This window comes from Mobula hypostoma, chromosome 6 (assembly GCF_963921235.1).
Source record: "Mobula hypostoma chromosome 6, sMobHyp1.1, whole genome shotgun sequence".
Lineage (NCBI taxonomy): Eukaryota > Metazoa > Chordata > Chondrichthyes > Myliobatiformes > Myliobatidae > Mobula > Mobula hypostoma.
In genome coordinates, this window is record NC_086102.1 from 114,622,901 (window position 1) to 114,646,613 (window position 23,713).

The window sequence follows — 23,713 nt, forward strand, 5'->3', positions numbered from 1 at the left end:
CGACCTTTAATAAAACCCGTTTGGTCTTCCGAAATAATAGAAGGAAGTACTTTTTCTAGTCTATTTGCTAATAACTTAGAAAAAACTTTAGAATCAACATTTAATAAAGATATTGGTCTATAAGATGCACATTGAGCAGGGTCTTTATCCTTCTTTAGTATTAAAGAAATTGATGCTCTATTAAAAGATTCCGGAAGTTTACCAAGTTTCAAAGAAGCCTCAAAAACCTTATAGAGCCAAGGAATCAATAAAGAAGCAAAACATTTATAAAATTCAACGGTAAACCCATCAGGGCCAGGAGCTTTCCCCAGATTCATAGAAAAAATAACATTCTTAATCTCATCCATTGTAATGGAAGTATCTAATAAAGAAGACATATCCTGTGAAATCTGAGGAAAGTCTAACTTATCTAAAAAATCATTCATATATTTAGAATCTCGAGGAGACTCTGATATAAAGAAGAATAAAAATCACAAAAGGTTTGATTAATCCCCACATGATCCAATATCAATCGATCATTTTGGTTATAAATCTGATTGATTTGAGATTTAACATAATTAGATTTCAATTGATTAGCCAGCAGCTTGCCAATTTTATCACTGTGAACATAAAAATCACTTCTTGGTTTACAATCGAGGACGAGAGTAGTAAACTGTGTTCCATTTGAAGTTCAGTTCTTTGTTTGTATAGCTCCTCAGAAGGAGCCATAACATATTTCTTATCAATTTCTTTAATCTTGTCCACAATTGCCATCTCCTCCTGCTTCTGTTTCTTCCTCAAAGCAACGGAATACGAAATAATCTGACCCCGAATATAGGCTTTAAAAGTGTCCCAAAGAGTGTTAACCGAAATATCTTCTGTATGGTTAATTATAAAAAAAAGCTCAATCTGTTCATTCATAAAATTAACAAAGTCCGAGTCCTGAAGCAACAGCGAATTAAAACGCCATTGTCTATTGTTTGGTATATTGGCCATAATTTTAATAGAAAGCTTAAGTGGAGCATGATCCGAAATGGTTATAGAATCATAATCACATTTAATCACTGAAGGAATGAGACGAGAATCAATAAAAAAATAATCAATTCTTGAATAGGAATGATGAACATGTGAAAAAAAGGAAAAATCTTTTTCCTGAGGATGCAGAAAACGCCAAATATCCGTCGACCCAGAATCAGAAAGGAAAAAATTAATCAAATTTGCAGATTTATTAGGTAAAGTCCGTAAAGGAGCCGAACGGTCCAAAGCTGGAGATAAACAGGTATTAAGATCTCCGCCCCAAATCAATGAAAACTCGTTCAAATTCGGAAACTGATCAAACAATGATTTATAAAATTCCGGACAATCCATATTAGGAGCATAAACATTAACCAAAACTACTTTTTTATTAAATAGTAAACCACTAACCAATAAAAATCTACCATTCGGATCAGAGATAATATCCTGTTGTATAAAAGTAACTGAGGAATCTATAAAAATAGAGACGCCTCGAATCTTAGCATTGGAGTTCGAATGAAATTGTTGTCCCTTCCAGAATTTGAAAAAACGTAGTCTGTCCCCCCTCCGTACATGGGTCTCTTGTAAAAATAAAATTTGTGCTTTAAGTCTCCGGAACACTTTAAAAACTTTTTTTCTTTTAATAGGATGATTAAGACCATTAGTATTCCAGGAGACAAAATTAATAATAGACTCCATAAATCCTAAAGTCAACCCACGACAAGGAGGATTGACAATAGGCGCGACCCACAAACCCGGAGAGGAAACAGAACATACAAAAGATACCGGGGAAAAGGACGCAACCAGTACTTCAATAATGTATATAGCCCAAAGAAAAACAAACTAAAACGTGAAGCTCCTCCCGCCACCCCCCAGCCCAAGACCCCAAGGCAAAATCTAAAGCAGACCCGCCAGAAAGAAGCAAGCGCTAAAACTACCCCCATGACTTCCGGTATACGCTCCCTAAAAAAAAGGTATAAATATGAAAAGGATCAGCTAATTGTAAAACAGTAAAAAAATAAGTAAAAAAAAGTTAGCTCAATTAGAATACACACAGAACAGAACAAAAGCCGGAAAATATATATTAAAAAAAAACCACAATAAACCTCAAACTCATGAATAGACACAACAACAAAAAAAAATAGGATTATTAACATAAAGTGATTATAAAAAGCAAAACAGAATAAAATTTAAACAAAAACTACAAAATTTAAGGCCGCACAGGAAATACGTAAGATGACAAAAGGGAAGTAACCACCCAGAATCCCCTGGGAAAAGAAAGAAATGACGCAGTTAAAAAGAAAGTTTAGTAGCCATATTAAGAAATCGAAAGTAAACTTTTCTGCCCAAATAGGGCACAGAAAAGTTAAAACCAACCAATTCACAGCCTCCGATCGACGGAGAAAATTAAAAAGAAAGCAATTAAGATGTTGGAGATGAAAGTTGATCCAGATAACTCTGGGCATCCGATGGAGAATCAAAAAAACGAAGGGCTCCATCTGACATGCGAATCCTTAGACGTGCAGGGTACAGCAGCGCTGGTCTTAAATCCATCTTATAGAATTCCGACATCACGGATCTGTAACGGACCCGTTGGTCCCAGATTGGTTTACTGAAATCTTCCACGAATCGGAACTTAAGATCCGAAAAATCAATGAAACCTTTAGATCGAGCAAATCGAAACAGTCTCTCCTTGTCTTGAAAGTAATGAAAACGTAAGATAACATGCCTAGGTCTATCTGACCTAGACGAGTATGATGGGATTCTGTGAACACGATCCAGTAGCGGTGGTTGGTCAGGAAATACAGTAGGGAATGCATCTTTTAAAAGTTGGGAGAAATATTTCATGGGGTTGTTACCTTCAGCGGCTTCCCTCACGCCAATCATTCGTAAATTCTGCCGTCGCATTCTAGATTCCAAGTCAGAGTTTTTAAAAGTCAAAAAGTCAAGTTTCTTCTTCATTACATTAATTGTTTCTTCGATTTTCCCCATCTTAAGCTCACTTTGTTGCGCGAATTTTTGAAGATCAGATATAGCCGACTGATGTTCCGCAATACATGTTTGCATCTTATCAATTAAATCGGCAATTTTCTGGAAATTAGTTGAGATTTCCGTATGAATCAGGTCTTTAACAGGGCCTGCAATTTCCGTACGAATCATCTCCCTAACAGAGGTTGAAATTTCCCTCTGAATTAGCTCCGATATCGCTTTCAAAGTCACCGGTGATTCAGTCGGAGGGAGATCCGTAGCTTTCGGTTTAACCGGAGGTTTACCATCCTTGCCGTCTTTCTCGTTCTTAGACATAGCAGATCTAAGTATCATCCAATTGTCAGAGAATTCAGTTTAATTCAAAGTATTGTAAGAGTTGATGCCTTAATGGTTAATTAAAGTATAGCTGACCATAGAGAAAAAAAACTCAGAGGTAATGGAGCGAGTCAAGAACGCGACTTCACTCCATGAGCGCTACCGGAAGTCTCCATAAGTAAGTGTTTCTTGATTAAATCATAGAGAGCTACAGCACAGAAACAGGCCTAAACTATTATTCTGCCTAGTCCCATCAACCTACATACATAGACCATAGCCCTCCACCCCCTCCCATCTAAGTACTTATTCAAACTTTTCTTAAATGCTACAATTGATTCTGTATCCACCACCTCTGCTGGCAGCTCATTCCACACACTCCCCACTCTCTGAGTGAAGAAGTTCCCCCTCATGTTTCCCTTAAGCATTTCATGTTTCACCCTTAACCCATGACCTTTAATTCTAGTCTCATCCAACCTCAGTAGAAAAAGCCTACTTGCATTTACCCTACCTCTACTCCTCATAATATTGTTGATGACTCATTTAATGATTGAGAGTAGACTGATTCATTTCTTGTGATCAGAGAGTACACTGCAGGAAACCTTTTTCTATATCAGAGATAGATAAAACTAGAAGATATAGATTTTGGGTGAGGGATAAGAGATTTAGAGGGGATCTGAGAGGGAATTTTGTCACCTAGAGAGTGATAGGTACCTGGAGTGCACTGCAGAGGAACTGTGGAAATAGTCACTGACAGCAGTTGAGATGTGTCTAGACAGGCACTGAAATAATCTGGGCATTGAAGGCTTTCCACCAAGTGCTGAAAGATGGTATTAATGTGGATGGGTGCCCACTGTTAGGCATGGATATAGTGGTGCAAATGGGCCATTTCCATGCAGTGTGATACACTGACTCCTTGATTAAGTTTTGTGGATAGAACATGCAGCTCAATTGTGAACAAGACGTATCTTGGCAATTTTTAACATTCTGAGGGAGCTGCCTTTGTTCAGGTTGCACTGAAACAGGTAAGCTGGAGTTGTGGCTGGTTTATACAGTACTATAACCAAGCAAAGTTTAGGAGAGATGTTACTGGCACATTTTTTTATACGGAGAGAGATAAGTGCCTGGAATGAATTATCGGGATTAGTAGTAGAGGGTGTACTAGTAGTAGGCGGGAGGAGAGAAAGCAGCACGTTGTGCGTGCGCAGCCCTCCGGTGAAAAATGATATTGTACCCATTAAATAGGGGCCGTGGACAATTCTGATTTGATGGAGAGGGACGTGAAAGCACAGAGGAACATCTGGAAAGATTTCTGAAACGCTCGTTCGCTGCTGTCGTTACTGCGCGGTCGGGAATCTTTCAGAGGGAAGGCCTCAAATTCCCCGGCTTTGCCTGCTGTTGGCGACCGAGAAGTAGGTCGAATCGTTCGGACAGAGATAGTGCTCAGTACTCGGTGTTGGAGAGCTGACCAGAGCTCGAAGTTTTTGGTTGACTCAGAGTCAGACCGTGGTCGGGCATGGCAGGGAGAGTTTTTCTTCCTTCTCCCATCTGCATGAGATGTAGGACATTTGAGAGACTTTGAACTTTTACTGTGCTCATGGACTTCTTCATCAAGTTATGGTATTGTTGCACTGTTGTAACTATATGTTATAATTATGTGGTTTTGTTAGTTTTTTTCAGTCTTGGTCTGACCTGTGTTTTGTGATATCACACCGGAGGAAATATTGTATCATTTCTTAATGCATGCATTACTAAATGGCAATAAAAGAGGACTGCGTGACTTCATAATCTAAAGTATATATTATAGTACTATAGTTCAACCATCTAGTCGTTGATGTATCCAAGCATTCAGTATTCCTTGATTTTGTCTGTCATGAACTGAATCTTCTGAAGATTGCTTTCTGTAGCGGTGAGAAACTCAGCAGGAATAACAGCAGCAGTTCAGGAAGGCCATCGCCATCCAATGAAAAAATGATTTTATTAATTGTGTACACTACTAATATTAAACTAATTAGGAGACTAAAACTTCGCAAAGGAGCTTTCAGAGAAGTATAAGGTGATGCATTTGGAGAGCACAAACTTTCCACACACAGTAAATGGTAGAATGGTAAGAAGTATAGAGACCACATGAAATAGATTGTCTACAGATCCCTGAAGATGGAAGGATTAATAGATAAGATAAACTGATAAACTGTAAAAGATACTTCTATTGATTGAAGCATAGTCTACTGGATGAGGGATTCTGGTATGGTTGGAGACTTATGAAGCTAGGCTGTTTTCTTTGGAACTTTGTTAAGAGCAGAACAGATGAAGATACCTGAATAAGTTGTATGCATTGTTTTCTGGTGATCTAATCTTTGAAAAAAAATCTCCTTTTATTAACTCTTTACAGTTAACCAGCAGCTTCATTCAACATCTGCAGAGCAAGATCAGTGATTTTCTGCAGTATATGGAAAATGGGCTTTTAAAAGCTGATCAGACTGATTGCAGCACCTACACTGGATGGGCAGGTACTGTGAGTACTGCATATCTGAAAATAATTACATGTGTAAATTATACTGTCCAAAGACAGAGAACACGTAATATTACACATGAGAAGGTGTTAGAGATAGACAACTATGTAATATGAGTAGTTCTGGAATAAGCTGGTTAGTCGGTAGCCACCTGAGTGGGAAGTCCAAGTTGCATTTGAAATTGAGTGTGAGTGGCTGTTCCACAGTGCGTGCTGCATGGTTGACACCTTTCACATGAGATATTCAGCTATTCCTACACAAGCACAATATCTGCAGATGCTGGAAATCCAAAGTAACACGCACACAATGCTGGAGGAACTCAGCAGGTCAGGCAGTATCTTTGGAGAGGAATGGAGACTAAGACCCCTTATCGGGACTTGAAAGGAAGGGCGGGAGGGGAAGAGCACAAGCTGGCAAGTGAGGCCAGGCAAGGGGGAGAAAGTAGGTGGGTGGGGGAGGGAGATGAAGTGAGAATCTGGGAGGTGATAGATGGAAAAGGTAAAGGGCTGAAGAAGAAGGAATAATAGGAAAGGAGAAGGGACCATGGGAGAAAGGGAAGGAGGCGATAGATGTTCATGCGCACTGTTTGGAAAGAGAGATGAGACATCTCTTGTGTTCTGATCACTGATTATGTTATTATTACTATGTTACCACTTAAATCCCAATGAAGGATCTCAACCCAAATTGTCAACTGTCCATTTCCCTCCAAAATCGCTGCCTGACCCACTGAGTTCCTCAAGCATTTTTTTTTTAATTGTTATATTACTGTTGTATGTACTTCCAGCATGTAAATTAGCTGCTGTACCTGCTTTTACAACTATGACCATACTTCAAAAGTACTTCTTTGACTAATGAAACAATTTTAGGCTACCCTAAGATTGTGAAAGCTACTGTTTTAAATACAGCCATAAATCTGTATCAATTTGTATTTAAAACCTAAGCTTTGTATTACCTGATACATATTCTTGTTTGACGGTGTCCTGCATCATAGGATTTGACCCTGATGATAGACCTATCAGCTTCTTTCTTGGTATAAATACTGCATATTCAAGAAGCATCTGGATAGGTTTCTGTCTGAAGACAGACTGAAGTTCAAAGGTTCATTTATACTAAAGCATGTATCCATATACAGGTTTAAAATTTGTATTCTCCAGATAGCCACAAAACAAAGAACATGAAAATTATTCATACTCGCCCCCCCCATAAAAAAGAATGGCATCCCGATCATCAACCCCCTCCCCCACACAAAAAGAAACAGGTACATCAACCCCACCCCAAAACCCCTCCCCCGCACAGAACAAACAGAACATCAACCCCCAAACACCCTCCCCTTGCACAACAAAATGGAAAAGGAAAGAGTGATTTTAAAAAAAACACAGAATATTAAAAACTATAAGTCTGAAAGAAATCCACAGTGCATAAACCCAAAAGTCCAGTCCATAAATGCAGTACCACGATACCATCCTCTGATATCACTGACGTTCATCAAAAGAGAAGGACGCCACATGAGGCAGGGAGGCCTACCTGCCTGCCTGCCATAATGAGCCACACAGCGATAGGTCACTCATAGATTCCTTCTCCAACAACAATCAAAAGGCAGGCAGTCGGCGTTGAAACTCTCGCTTGCCTTCTGCATTCGTCTCAATGTCTCAATCTTCATCGACACTTGAATTGGTGATTAATAGATGCTTTAAACAGCGAAATGGAGTCAAACATTTGATCGCACCCCAATTCGAAGTTTCTTTGCATTGAGACTGTGCAACTACGTGCTCGCTTCCAGGAATCTTCTTGGAGACAGCTAAGTGCTGGATCACTCAGATGATCTCCAAACTGTAAATCACACGCTGTAACAGTCCCAGAAGCACATTTAAGGTGAAAAACAAATGTAAAAGAGTAAAAAAGATATTTTCGTTTGTTATCTGAAAGATGTTGACTAAGGGAGCGTTTTATGCTAGTGCCATCTTGACCGGAAGATAAAGTAAAGAATAATGTGAGATAATTCCAATATAAAGTCAAGATAAGCTAAAAATAAGGATACAGAATAGTAAAAACAGCAATAACATTTGAAAGTTCACTGGTAATGAACATTGTCTCAAACCAAGATCTTCCAGTGGAGTTGTAATACATGTTTGTAAGAGGCTGTGGTGAAGTAAGTATAAGCTGGCTGCTGATTTCTTCATCAGCTTGGCTGCATGAATGTGCATCAGTGGGCTATGGTGTGTGGATTTCTACTGAATATTGAAATTTTCCAGAACTGATTTCCAGGTGTAGTGCATATATTTAGGAACATCACAATTTGTTTGCCCTCGTTGCTATTTGCATCAGTGTTTCTTTGGAGTTGCTGATTTTGAGGTTTTATTGATTGTCTTTGTATGGAAAAATACCAGTAAACATCAATAACCTTGGTGAAGGTAGTAGTGATGACAACACACATTGACTGGGCTTGAGGGGATTTGTTGGAAGTAGTGTAGTTTGATCAAGAGTTGAGAATGTTTTTGTCATTTTTTTTATTTGCTATAGGTTTCAGATACGATCAAAGTTAGTGGCCGAATAGCACGTGACTAGTTCTTATCTATTAATTCTTATAACCTTGGAATTGGTTTGTGAGGACATTAATCAACAGCCATTCACTAAACAATGGTTACACACTAGGCTTATAGTTTTAAAGTATGGAAATTGTTCAAAGATATTAGGACAGCGATTTTCAGTTCTGTAGATCATTAGCTGTTTGCTAATAGTTAAATACTGCATTTGTTTGCACGGCAGAAACACTGAATTAGTTAAATTGTTTTATCTGTTTGTTACTCATATAACATAAAAGCAAACACCATCTATGAAAGCAGATGAAATGCAAAACCTTTCCTCATCTCGAACACATTTTGGTCTTACTGGGGTTCAGTGCTGTATTTTAAGTTTTCACCATGACTCCCAGTTCAAGAGTTCAGAACTGCCAACCACCTTAAGTCTGGTACCATTCCAGTTAATTTCTGCACCTGTTGGTAAATTAATCTATTATTGTTGCATGTACCTACGTTCAGTGAAAAATGTGTCTTGCATTCATTGCCACAGTGCATTGAGGTATACACAGTAAAACACAAGCTGACTACAGAATAATGTGCTGGAGTACAGAGAGAGTACAATGTGGGTAGACAATAAGGATGAAGGTCACAATGAGACAGATTGTGAGTCTATTTTTTTCATACTGGGGAACCATTCAGAAATCTTATACAGATTGAGTACCCGTTATCCGAAATGCTTGGAGCTGGAAGTGTTTTGGATTTTGGAATACATAATGAGATAGCTTGGGATTGCTATCTTTTCAGACTCTGAATTTATACACTACCAGTAAGCAGTCTTTGTTTTACACTTAATTCATCATGTATGTACTTAACAATAAAAATGATTATGTACCATTAGTATAATGTGTGCAGGGTAACAAAAGCAGCTTTCTGGTGCTAGATTTTCATCATCAAAGTTAAAAGTAACTTTGCACCAAGCTGCAGTTCCTCAGAGAGCTTTGGCTTACACGGGAGATTGAGGAAGTAGTCGATAGGAGCTATAGGGAGTTAGACAATCCTAGGTTGCAGGAGGCAGGTGACTGTCAGGAGAAAGAAAAGTAGTGGGTGGCCAGTTCAATGTACTTCTGTGAACATTCCCCTCAGTAATAAGTATACCACTTTGAATACTGTTGATGAGTGACCTACCAGGGGGTGGGGTGGGGGGGAGCTGCAGCGACTGGGTCTCTGGTGCTGAAGAGAACAGAGATGAAGAGGACTGCAGTGGTGATTGGAGATCGATAGTCAGAGCAACAGAGTCAAGATTCTGTGGGCTCGATAGAATCACCTGGATGGTATTTACCTCCGAGGTGCCAAGATCAGGGATGTTTTGGTTTGGGTCCACAGCATTCTAAAGCAGCCAGAAGTCTTGGTACATATTGGCACCAATGACACAGGTAGGAAAAGTGAAGAGGTCCTGAAGAGAGATTTTAGGGAGCTATGTAGAAAGCTGAAATGTAGGACCTCCTGGGTAATAATCTTTGGATTGATTCTCGTACCTCGTACCAGTGAGGGCAAGAATAGGATGATGTGGCAGATGAATGTGTGGTTAGGGAACTGGTGTAGGGGCCAGGGGTTCAGATTTATGGATCATTGGGATCTCTTCTCGGGAAGGTACGACCTGTACAAAGGGATGAGTTACAACTGAACATGAGAGGGACCATTTGGCTGGGGGGTGGGAATAGGAATGATAGTGCTGATGATGGGGTAGTTGGTTACAAACAGGCAGTGTATAGTGGAGACTGCTAGTAAGGAGAGGCTGATGATGGGCAAAATTGCAGTGATCAGGATGAGTTGCAATGTAAAAGGTGGACTACATTGAAAAAGATGAATGCAGGACTGAAGATGTTATTTTTGAATGCAGGCAATATACAGAATAAGGTAGATGAGCTAATAGCACAGTTAATATTGGCATATATGACGTCGGCATCTCTAAATCATGGCTGAAAGAAGATCATAGCTAGGAGCTTAACATCCCAGGAAACTTTGTATCGAAAAGGTAGGCAGAGGGGTTGGTGGGGGGGGGGCTCTGTTGGTTAAAAAAAATAAATCAAATCACCTTAGAAAGGGGTGACAGAGGATTGGAGGTGTAGAATCATTGTCAGTAGAGCTAAGGAACTGCAAGGGTAAAAAAGACCTAAACGGAGTTGTATCCAGATCTCCCAACAGGAGTAAAGATGTGGTCTGGAAGTGACAATGTAAGATAGAAAATGCATGTCAAAAGGGCAATGTTACAATAGTCCTGGGGAATTTCAATATGCAGGTCAATTGAGAAAATCAGGTTGGTGCTAGATTACAAGAGGAAAATTTTGTAGAGTGTCTACTAGATGGGTTTTTAGACAACATTCTGGAGACCCAGTCAGCTTCAGGAGCAGAGCCCTTCAATAAGGTTACTTGTAGGTCGGCAAAGCTTGTATAAAAGGAGAGCTTTGCAGGCATTTGGACATTCCAGGGACCCAATCAGCAGTAGGAGCAAAGTACTTCAAATTAAATAAAAGTACAGAAGGGGCAAGCGAACGGCCATTGTTGGAAGTAGGCCAGCAGTGAGAGTAGGATTGTCAGGCTTTGACTCAAGAGGCTTTGACGAGAAGGAGCTGAGGCCAAAGAAACAGGTTAGGAGATCTGGTCTTGGTTGCCCATTGTACAATGCAGGCAGGATGGCAGATATGGCAGTGGGATGCTCCTCTAGGATCTAGGGAATTCATGGAACCTGATAGTCTCCCTGATAACTACATGTTATCTACATGAAAGTGCAGCCAACTCCAGCTCATGAAGGATAGCATTAAGGAGCTGGAGCTGAAGTTAGATGAACTTAGGATCATCTTGGAGGCAGAGCAATTGATAGATTTGACTCTTGATCAGGTGGTTACACCCAGAGTGCAGAATTCAGGGAGTAGCTGGGTGAAGGGAGAAGGAAGTCAGTGCAGGGTTCCCCTGTGGTCACTGTATACCCCTTTGGATACTTCTGAGGGGGATGACCTATCTGGGAAAAGCAGCAGCCAGACCAATAGCACTGTGGTCAGCTCTGAGCCTCAGAAGAGAAGGGTGAAGTCAGGCAGAGCAATGGTCATGGGGATTCGATAGCTAAGGGGATAGATAGGAGATTCTGCAGCAGCAAAAGAGATGCTAGGATAGTGTGTTGCCTGCTGGGTGCTAGGGTCCAGAATATTCTTGAAGGGGAGGGTGAGTAACCGGAGGATGTGGTACATGTTAGTACCAATGACATAGGCAGGACATGGGTAGAGGTCCTGCGCAGTAAGTTTAGGGAGTTAGGAAGGAAACTGCAGGACCTCCAAGGTGGTAATCTCTGAGTTACTCCAAGTGCCATGAGCTAAGGAAGGTCAGAACAGGAAGATAGTGCAGATGAATGAGTGGCTGAGGAGATGGTTCAGGGGACAGCGTTTCAAGTTCGTGGATCATTGGACCCTTTTCTGAGGAAGGGGTGACCTGTACAAGTGGGACAGGTTACACCTGAACTAGAGGGGAACCAATATCCTGGGAGGGAGGTTTGCTAATCCTGTAAACTAGATATGCTGTGGGGTGGGAACCGAAGTGAAGAGGCAGAGGATGGGGGTTTAGCGCATAAGTAGAGACAGCTTGGAGGGAGTTTGTGAGGAAGGATAAGCAGATGATAGAGCAAAGATGCACTTAGCCAGATGGTTTGAGATGTTTCTATTTTAATGCAAGGAGTATCATAAGCAAGGCGATGAACTTAAGACCATAGGTCAATACGTGGAACCATGATGATGTGACCATTACAGAGATTTGGATGTCTCAGGTAGGAATGACTGCTGAGTGTGCCGGGCTTTAGGTGTTTCAAATAGGATGGGAGGGAGGCAAAAGAGGTGGGGGAGTGGCATTGCTAATCAGGGATAGCATCACAGCTGCAGAAAAGGAGGAAATCATGGAGGGATTATCTACTGAGCCATTGTAGGTGGAAATCAGAAACAGGAAGGGGGCAATAACTCTACTGTTCATTTTTATATAGACCACCCCCCCTCCCCAATAGTAATGGAGACATTGAGGAGTAGATGGGGGCAGATTATGGAATGGTGCAATAATAATAGGGTTGTTGTGATGGGTGATTTTAACTTTCCTAATATTGACTGGCATCTCCTTAGAGCAAGAGGTTTAGATGGGGTGGGGTTTGTTTGATTTGTTCAGGAAGGTTTCCTGACGCAATATGTAGATAAGTCAATGAGAGGAGAGACTGTACTTGATCTGGTATTGGGAAATGAATCTGGTCAGGTGTCAGATCTCTCGATGGGAGAGTATTTTGGTGGTAGTGATCACAACTCTATCTCCTTTACCATAGTACTGGAGAGGGATAGGAGCAGACAATTTAGGAAAACATTTAATTGGGGTGGGGGAAATATGATGCTATTAGGCAGGAACTTTGGAATATAAATTGGGAGCAGATGTTCTCAGGGAAATGCACGGCAGAAATGTGGCAAATGTTCAGGGAACACTTACATGGAGTTCTGCATCGGTATGTTCCATGGAGGCAGGGAAAGGATGGCAGGGTAAAAGAACCATGGTGTACAAAGGATGTAGAAAATCTAGTTATGAAAAGAAAAGCTCACAAAAGGTTCAAGAATCTAGATACTGTTAGAGCTCTAGAAAATGGTAAGGGTGCCAGGAAGGAACTGAGGAATGAAATTAGGAGAGCTAGAAGGGGCCATGAGAAGGCCTTGGCGAGCAAGATTAAGGAAAACCCCAACTCAATCTACAAGTATGTGAAGAGCAAGAGGATGAGCCTTGTGAGAATAGGACCAATCAGGAGTGAGAATGGAAACGTGCATGGAGCCGAAGGAGGTAGTGGAGGTACTTAATGAATACTTTGCTTCAGTATTCACCAGTGAGAAGGACCTTGGCAATTGTGGGGATAACTTACAGCGGACTGAAACGCTTGAGTGTATAGACATTAAGATGTGCTGGAGCTTTTAAAAGGTATTAAGTTAGATAAGTTGCCAGGACCAGACAATATATACCGCAGGTTACTTTAGGAAACGAGGGAGGAGATTGCTGAGCCTCTGGTGATGATCTTCGCATCATCAATAGGGACAGGAGAAGTACCAGAGGATTGGAAGGTTGGAAGCATTGTTCCCTTGTTCAAGAAAGAGAGTAGAGATAACTCAGGAAATTATGGACCAGTGAGTCTTCAGTGGTGGGCAAGTTGTTGGAGAAGATCCTGAGAGGCAGAATTTATGAGCATTTGGAGAGACGTAATCTGATTAGGGATAGTCAGCATGGCTTTATCAAGGGCAGGTCATGCCTTACGAACCTGATTGAATTCTTTGAGGATGTAACAAAACACATTGATAGGTAGAGCTGTGGATGCAGTGTATATGGATTTCATTAAGGCATTTAATAAGGTTCCCCATGCAAGGCTCATTCAGAAAGTAATGAGGCAGGGGGTCCAAGGAGACCTTCCTTTGTGGATCTCAAATTGGCTTGCTCACAGAAGGGAAAGGGTGGTTGTAGATGGTTCATATTCTGCTTGGAGGACGATGACCAGTAGTGTTCCACAGGGATCTGTTCTAGCACACCTCCTCTGTGATTTTTATAAATGACCTGGCTGAGGAAGTGGAAGGATGGGTTAGTAAGTTTGCTGGTGACGCAAAAGTTGGGGTTGTTGTGGATAGTCTAGAGGGTTGTCAGAGGTTACAGCGTGACATCGATAGAATGCAGAACTGGGCTGAGAAGTGGCAGATGGAGTTCAACCCAGATAAGTGTGAAGTGGTTCATTTTGGTAGGTCAAATTTGAAGACAGAATATGATATTAATGGCAGTGTGGAGGATCAGTGAGATCTTGGGGTCTGTGTCCATAGGACGCTCAAAGCTGCTGTGCAGGTTGACAGTGTTGTTAAGAAGGCGTATGGTGTGTTGGCCTTCATCAACCATGGGATTGAATTCAAGAGCCGTGAGGTAATGTTACAGTTATATAAAACCTTAGTTAGACCCCACTTGGAGTACTGTGTTCAGTTCCAGCCACTTCTCTTTGGGAAGGATGTGGATACTGTAGAGAGAGTGCAGAGGAGATTTACAAGGATGTTGCCTGAATTGGAGAACTGGTCTTATGAGAGTAGGTTGAGTGAACTTGGCCTTTTCTCGTTGGAGCGACAGAGGTTGAGAGGTGACTTGATAGAGGTGTATAAGGTGATGAGAGGCATTGATCGTGTGGATAGCCAGAGGCTTTATCCCAGGGCTGAAATGGCTAACACTAGGGGGCAACACACATCAAAGTTGCTGGTGAACGCAGCAGGCCAGGCAGTATCTCTAGGAAGAGGTACAGTGGACGTTTCGGGCTACTGGGGGGCATAGTTTTAAGGTGCTTGGAAGTAGGTACAAGGGGGATGTCAGAGGTAAGTTGTTCACATGGAGAGTGGTGGATGTGTGGAATGCACTGCCAGTGACGGTAGTAGAGGAGGATACAATAGGGTCTTTTAAGAGACTTTTGGATAGGTTCATGAAGTTTAGAAAAATAGAGGGCTATGTGGTAAGGAAATTCTAGGCAGTTTCTAGAGTAGATTACATGGTCAGCGCAACATTGTGGGCTGAAGGGCCTGTAATGTGGTGTCGATTTCTATGTTCTATTTTAACTCATGGTTGAGCCCACTAGGGGATTAGGAATTCTGGATTAGGTATTGTGCAATGAACTGCAATTGATTAGAGAGTTTAAGGTAAAGTAACCGTCATCATAATATGATATAATTCACCCCGCAATTTGAGAAAGAGAAGCTAAAGTCAGATGCTTCACTATTGTAAGGGGGTTTCGACTTTTATGTTACTACGGAAGCTAATTAAAATGGTGTCTTTGTTATGTTAATCTGGGGAATGCGGCTTTGTTGTGTTAAACGCTGAGAAAGTTTGCGCTAGCAGCTTGTTTTGGTTTGGGGGGCTACACTATTATAGTGGAGTAAAGGGAAATATGGAGGCATGAGACATAAGCTGGCCACATTTGATTGGAAGGGAACTGTAGCAGAGATGACAGCACAGCAGCAATGGCTGGAATTTCTGGGAGTAATTTGGAAGGCGTAGGTTATATGCATCCCGAAGAAGTATTCTAAAGGCAGGGTGACACAACCACGGTTGTCCAGAACAATCAAAGTAAACATAAAAGCCAAAGAGAAGGCATACAACAGAGCAAAAATTAGTGAGAAGTTTGAGGACTGGGAAGCTTTTAAAAACCAACAGAAGGGAACTAAAAAAGTTACAGAAGGAAAAGATGGAATACAAAAGTAAGCTAGCCAATAATATTAAAAAGGATACCAAAAGGTTCTTCAGATTTTTTTTTAAACGTCGCATCGGGAGTTTCTCCGGTTAGCGGACGATTTCCCTCCACGCCTCTCTGACGTAGTGGGGAACCGCGTTCGAGCAAGTTACAGCAGTGGTTTGCCATTGCCTTCTGCCGGGTGAGTTTCCAAAGAGATCACCAGCTTGTAACCCAGCGCGGATGGAAAGCACACTGGGAAGCCAGCTGGATTCGAACTCGGGACCTTTCGTCCCGAAGTCCGGCACTGATGCCACTACACCACCCACCGGGTCTTCAGATATATAAAGTGTAAAAGAGAAGCAAGAATAGATATTGGACCACTAGAAAATGTTGCTGGATAAGGAAATGGTGGACGAGCTGAATAAGTATTTTACGTTAGTCTTCACTGTGGATGTTTGAGAGTGTCAGGCATAATGTGTGAAGTGTGCCATTACTAGGGAGAAACTTCTTGGGAAACTGAAAGGTCTGAAGATAGTTAAGTCACCTGGACCAGATGGTATACACCACAGGGTTCTGAAAAAGGTGGCTGAAGAAATTGTGGACGCATTAGTAATGATCTTTCAAGAATCAACAGATTCTGACATGGTTTTGGAGGATTGAAAAATCACAAATGTCACTCCACTCTTCAAGAAGAGGAGGCAGAAGAAATCTTGGCTGAAAAATCTGTTGGAATTTATTGAAGAAACAACAAGCAGGATGGACAAAGGAGAATTGGTGGATGTTATGTACTTGGATTTTCAGAAGGCCTTTGACAAGGTGCCATTAATGAAGCTTCTTAACAAGTTAAGAGTTCATGGTATTACTGAAAATATGCTAGCATGGATAGAGGACTGGCTGATTGGCAGTAGGCAAAGAGTGAGAATAAAGGGAGCCTTTTCTGTTGGCTGCCAATAACTAGTGGTATTTCACAAGGGTCTGTGTTGGGACTGATTCTTTTTGCATTATATGTCAATGATTTGGATAACGGAATTGATGGCTTTGTGGCTAAGTTTGCAGATGACACAAAGATAGGTAGAGGGGTAGGTAGATTTGAAGAAGCAGAGTGGCTACAGAAGGACTTTGATTGGAGAATTGGCAAAGAAGTGGCAGATGGAATTCTGTGTTGGGAAGTGTATGGTCATGAACTTTGAAGAAATCAAAGCGTAGTCTATTTTCTAGATGGTGAGAAAATTCAAAAATCTCGGGTGCAAAGACACTTAGGAGTCTTTGTGCAGAATTCCTTAAAGGTTAATCTGCAGGTTGAATCAGTGTTGAGGAAAGCAAATGCAATGTTGGCATTCATTTCAGGAGGACTGGAATATAAAAGTAAGGATGTAATGTTGAGGCTTTATACAGCACTAGTGAGGCCTCACTTGGAGTATTGTGAGCAGTTTTGGGCCCTTTACCTAAGAAAGGATCTGCTGACATTGGAGAGAATTCAAAGGAGGTTCATGAAAATGATCCCAAAATTGAAAGGCTTGTCAAATGAGGTGCGTTTGATGGCTTTGAGCCTGTACTCAATGGAATTCTGAAGAATGTGTGGTGACCTCATTGAAACTGATCAAATGTTGAAAGACCTTGATAGAGTGGATGTAGAGAGGCTGTTTCCTATAGTGGGGAGACTAATTCAGAGGACACAGCTTCAAAATCGAGGGGTGTCCTTTTAGAACGGTGATGAGGAATTTTTTCAGCCAGAGTGGTGAATCTGTGGAATTCGTTACCGCAGGCAGCTATGAAGGCTGAGTCATTGGGCATATTTGACGCAGAGGTTGATGGGTTCTTAATTAGTCAGGGCCTGAAGAGATACAGGAGGAAGGCAGGACATTGGGACTGAGAGAGAAAATTGATTGACCATGATGAAATGCAGAGCAGACACGATGGGCCAAATGGCCTTATTATTTAAATATATCTTATGGTCATAATTTTTATTATCAAAGTATATATGCTACCATATACAACCCTGAGATTCATTTTCTTGTGGGCATACTCAAATCTATAGAATAGTAGCTGCAACATAATCAATGAAAGATCAGCCAGAGTGCAGAAGACAAACTGTACAACTGCAAATGTAAATAAATAGCAATAAATAACAAGAACATGAGATGAAGAGTCCTTGAAAGTGAGTTCATTGCTTGTGCGAACATTTCAAGGATGGAGCAACTGAAGTTGAGTGTAGTTACCTGCTTTTGTTCAAGAGCCTGATGGTTGAGGGATAGTAATTGTTTTTGGGCCTGGTAGTGGGAGTCCTGAGGCTCTTCTACCTTCTACCTGATGTCAGCATTGAGAGAAGAGCTTATCTTGTGTGGTGGGGATCCCTGATGATGCTTTCCTACAACAGCGTTTCATGTAAATAGGCTCAGTGGTTGGGAGGGCTTTACCCGTAATGTACTATGCCAAATCCACTACGTTTCGTAGGATTTTCTGTTCAAAGGCATTGGTGTTTCCATACCAGACTGTGATGGAGCCAGGCAATATACTCTCTATTACACATCTATAGAAGTTTGTTAAAGTTTTAGACGTGCTGAATCTCAACACACACCTAAGGAATTGGAGGTGCTGCCGTGCTTTCTTTGCAAATGAATTTCATGCTGAGCCCAGGTCCTCTGATATAGTAACACCTACAGATTTGAAGTTGCTAACCCTCTCTGCCTTTGATCCTTCGATGAGGACTGACTAATGGACCTCTTGTTTCCCTCTCTAGAGTCTATAATCAGTTCCTTGGTCTTGCTGACACTGAGTGAGAGGTTGTTGCTGTGTCACCACTTAGCCAGATTTTCAATCTCCCTCCTATATTCTGATTTATCACCATTTTGACTCTGCCCACGATAGTGGTGTCATCAGCAAACTTGATTATGACATTGGAGCTGTGCTTAGCCGCACAGTCATAAGTGTAAAGCGAGTAGAGCAGGGGGCTGAGCACACAGCCTTGTGGTGCTCATGTGCTGATGGAGATCGTGGAGGAGATGTTCCCGATCTGAACTGATTGGGGTCTACAAGTGAGGATATCAAGGATCCAATTGCACAAGAAGGTATTAAGGCCAAGGTCTTGGAGCTTATTGATTTTTTTTAAGGGGATGATGGTATTGAATACTGAGCTGTAATCGATAAAGAGCATCCTGGTGTATGCATCTTTGCTGTCTAGCTGTTCCAGGATCTAGCTCTGTTGCTCTGGTAGGCAAATTGGAGCAGATCCAAGTTGCCTCTAAGGCAGGATCTGATGTGTTTCATTGTCAACCTTTCAAAACACATCATCACTGGATGTAAATGCAGCTGGGCGATGGTCATAGAGGCAGGTCACCATACTCTTCTTGGGCACTGGTATAACTGAAGCCTGCTTGAAGCTAAAGGAGAGATTAAAGATCTCAGTGAACACACCAGCCAGTTGATCAGCACAGGTCTTTAAAACATAGCCAAGTGCTCCATTTGGTCCAGATGTTTTCAGTGGATTCACCCTCCTGAATCCACAGAAAACAACTGGACCAAATGAGGCTTCAGAGCCTGAAATCATGGGATCATCGGGAGTTTGTGGTGGTTCCTCCGTGTTCTGATGGTCAAAGCGAGCATAGAAGGCATTGAGCTCATCTGGAAGCGAATTAATTGTAACTTACTTTTTTAAGGTTTTAAGGAATGCCTGTTTTGTTATCTGTATGATTGCAAATGGAACTTAACATTGTCCAATTATCAGTGAACATCCTTGCCTTTTGCCCTGTATGGTGGTGGGTAAAGATATTACGATACAGCTGAAGATAGCTGGGCCGAGAACATGCTGTGAAGTAATTCGGTGACAAAGCCTTGGGTCTAGCACCACTAGCTTCAACAGACACAACTACCTTCCGAAGTATTATGTAATAGTTTAGTCATGAGAGCATTAGCCTCAGTTTTCCATCTTCAGTCAATTCTGTTCTAATGTTGAAGGCAATCACTTTCACCTCAGCTCCAAAAATTCAGTTATCTGTATGTTTGGAACTAATTTATAATGAGATTTGGAAGTGAGTAATTACAGCAAAACCTGAAATGATTATTGCATATATCTGTTTCAGCTTTCAACCCCCCTCTATATATTGCGAGGCTCAAGAATTTTTGGCTAATCTTGAACAATCAAGATACAATTAATCTGCTCCTCTGTTGAAATCAATAACATTTCATTGACCTGTCTCTCAGCGTCATTTACTCTTTAGTTGTTTGCAGAGTATCTTTGCTAGTTTGTACCCACCCTTCTGCTGAAACTGCTGATTTGTGAGTGTTGTTTCATGGATGTTGGTTACTCATCAGATAGTTCAGCAAGTAGCCACTCCTAATATGATAGTCTAGTGTTAACAGTTGAAGGTAAGTTTACAATTTGATTTTGATTCTGTTCATATGTGTTTCCATTTTATGATCAGCATTAGAAACCAATGTTGATTTATTTTCCCTCCCCAGGCAAATTGATCACTGCCCTAAACCACAGGAAAATAAAAGCCAAGTTATTTTTGTTTTGTAATAGTCAGGAATATAGTGATTATCTTGAACAAAGAAAGATCTTACAAACCAAAGTGAATTCAACAATTGGCTGGTTTATGATGAATGAGAGATGGTTATCAGGAGAATTCCACTTACCCTTTGCACAAATGAAACCTTTTACATTCACACATAAAAGCAGTTTGGTGGTGATGTAAGTTATTGAGTTGATGCACCCAGAGGTCCAGACTAACATTCTAGAAATGCAAGTTCAAGCCCTACCTTGATAGCTCTGGAATTTAAATTTTGTTCACCACTGTCATTTGAGGGAGGAAACGTGCATCCCTTCCCCAGTTTAACCAATGTGTTAACTCCAAAATGAGCAACGTGGACAACTGTTTAACTGCCCATAAAATCCTCATCAAACAATTCCATTGTATTGTAACCACTGCTTTAGAGCAGAATGACCATCCAGCAGCAACCTAACCACTGACTTCAGTCACAGGAAGATTGCTCCCAGCTCAACTCATCTTGCAACTTCCTCCTCACAAACATCTGGACAATTATGATTTAAATGGGTGTGTTGCCCCATGGTTTTGTTAAGTTAACTGTCTGTCCTGATGCTCATGGAATCAGTAAGCCATACTCCTCTATCAGAAATTTACAATCAAAGAACGTACAAGTATATGTCATTATATACTACCCCAAGATTCATCTTCATGCAGGCATTCACAGTAGGACAAAGAAATGCAATAGATTCTTGAAAAACCTACCCACAACGAAGATTGACAAACAACCAATGTGAAAAAGGCAAACAGTGCAAATACAAAAGAAAAAAATTAAATAATAATATTAATAAATAAATAATACTGAGACATGAGTTGTAGAGTCCATGAAAGTGAGTCTGTAGGTTGTCAAATCAGTTGAAGAGTTGAGACAAGTGAAGTTATCTACACTTGCTCAGGAGCCTGGAGGATATAGAGTAATAACTATTCCTGAACCTGGTGGTGTGGAACCTAAGGATCCTGTTCCTCCTACCCAGTGATCATAACTAGAAGAGAGCTTAACCTGGATGATAGAAGCCCTTGATGGTGCATGCTGCTTTCTTGTGGCAGTGCTCCTTGTAGATATGCTCAGTGGTGGGGAGGGATTTTCCTGTGATGTACTGGACTGTATCCAATTGTAGACTGTTCTGTTCCTACATACTGGTGTTTCAATAACAGGCCATGATGTAACCAGTCAGGATATTCTCCACTGTGCATCTGTAGAAGTTTGTCAAAGTTTTAGATGACATGCCAAATCTGTGCAAACTTCTAAGAATGTAGAGATGCTGCCATGTCTTTCTGATGGCATTTGCTTGCTGGTCTTCTGATGTGGTAACGCCAAGGAATTTAAAGTAACTGACCCTCTCCATTTCTGATCCTCTAATGAGGGCTCTGTTTTTTTTGCTTCCTGTATTCAATAATTAGCTCTGTGGTTTTGCTGATGTTGCATAAGAGGTTGTTGTGGCACCATTCAACCAAATTTCCATTCTCCCCTCTGTATGTTGATTCATTACCACCTTTGATTTGGCCAAAAACAGTGGTATCATCAGCCAACAATTATGGCATTGGAGCTGTACTTAGCCTCACAGTCACAGGTATAAAGTTAGTAGAGTAGGGGGCTAAGCACATAGCCTTACTGTGTACTTGTGCTGATGGTTATTTTTGCCAATCCATACTAACTGGAGTCTACAAGTGAGGAAATCGAAAATCTATTTGCACAGAGAGGTGTGGAGGCCTAGGTCTTCCACCCCTTCCCAAAGTAACCTGAAGTGTATCTCAGCTGGCCCGGTGACTTCCCTATCCTAATGCTTCTGAGAAGCTGCAGCACTGTATCTTTCCTAACCTTGACATGTTCTAGTACATTAACCTGTTCTATACTGACCTCATTTTTGTTAGTGGCACCCTCCTTGTGAACACTGAAGCAAAAGAACCTCTCATGTCTTCCATCTCCAGGTACATGTTTCTTTCTTTATCCCTAAAGCAGACTTGCCCTTGTGCTGGTCATCCTCTTGTTCTTCACATGCATGTTGAATGTCTTGCAGTTTTCTTAATCCTACTTGCCAAGGCCTATTCATGTCCCCTTCTAGCTCTCCTAAATCCCTTCTTAATCTTCATCCTGGTGGCTACCTTATAATTTTCAAGAACCATTTGTGATTACTGCTTCCTAAACCTGAAGTATGCTTCCTTCTTCCTCTTAACTAAATGTTCCACCTCTGTTGTCAACCATGGCTCCTTCAGCCTACCATCCTTTCCCTATCTATGTGGGCAAACCTATCCAGAACCCTGTGCAAGTGCTCCCTGAACAACCTCCACATTTCTGTGGTGATTTGTCCTGAGAACATTGGTTCCTAATTTATGCCTCAAGGTTTCTGCCTAATAACATCTTAATTATCTCTTTCCCCCAAGGTCAGGGAGTTGTGGTTGCTATCTCCAAAATGCTTGTCCATGGAGAGGTCTGTCAGCTGGCCAGGTTTGTTACCTAGTAACAGATCCAATATGGCCTCTCCTTTAGTCAGCCTGTGCACTTATTATGTCAGGAACCCTTCCTGGACACACCTAACAAATTCTTAAGCATTTAAACTTTTTTGCACTGAGGCGATACTAATCAATATTACGAAGTTGAAGTCACCCATGACAACAGCTTTGTTATTTTTCCTTCCCAATATCTGCCTACTTATCTGTTCCTCGGTGTTCCAGTGGCTGTTAGGGAACCTATAGGATACTGCCAATAAAGTCATTACTCTATTACGTCTTCCATTTCTGCAGCTGTTTTACCATCCTTGATTAACAAAACTACTCTTTCCCCTCCCCCACTTCTTTTAACTCCCTCCTTGTCCATCAAAACATGAGCAGCCAATACTGCCCTTGCAACAGTAAAGTCTCTGTAATGGTCACAACATCATAACTCCACATGGTGCTCTATGCTCTGAGTCCATCACCCTTATTCTTAACGCTTCTCATGTCAAACACATTTCACCCCATTCAGCTGAGAGAGGCAGAACCATAGGGAAACCCTATCTACTGCCTATCCTTCCTCACAGTCTCTCTGTGAATTGCACCTACTTTTACATCCATTGCTCCGTCATCTGACCTAACACTCTGGTTCCCATACCCCTGCCAACCTAGTTTAATCTCTCCTCAACAACTCCAGCAAACCTGCCAGCAAGGATATTGGTCCTTTTGAATTCAGGTGCAATGCATACCTTGTATACAGGTCATACCTTCCCCAGAAAAGATCCCAATGATTTGTAAATCAGAAACCCTGCCTCCTGCACCAACTCCTCAGCTGTGCATTCATCTACCTATTCTTACCCTCACTGGTGTGTAACACAGGTAGCAATCCAGAGATTACTTTGAGACCCTGCTGAGCTTCCTTCCTCACTCTCCATATTCCCCCTTCAGGGTCTCATCCCTTATCCTATCTATGTTATTGGTTCAAATGTGTACCACGACTTATGGCTGCTTTACCCTCTCCCTTAAGAATGCTGTGGACGTGATTGGAGACATCTGATCTGGCACCTGGGAGGCAACATACCATCCGGGCATCTTATTCGAATCTGCAGATACTTTCTTCTATTCCCCTGACCAATGAATCACCTATCACTACCGCTTTCT

At 41.4% G+C, this 23,713-nt stretch overlaps 1 protein-coding gene across 1 annotated transcript in view; it reads left to right on the forward strand.

Moving 5' to 3' along the window:
* lancl1 (LanC antibiotic synthetase component C-like 1 (bacterial)) overlaps positions 1 to 23,713 on the forward strand; it is a 104,257-nt gene that overhangs the window by 22,717 nt on the left and 57,827 nt on the right. The window contains exon 2 of the mRNA XM_063051501.1: positions 5,687 to 5,804. Within this exon, the coding sequence (XP_062907571.1) occupies positions 5,687 to 5,804 (118 nt within the window). The remainder of the gene's footprint in view (positions 1 to 5,686; positions 5,805 to 23,713) is intronic.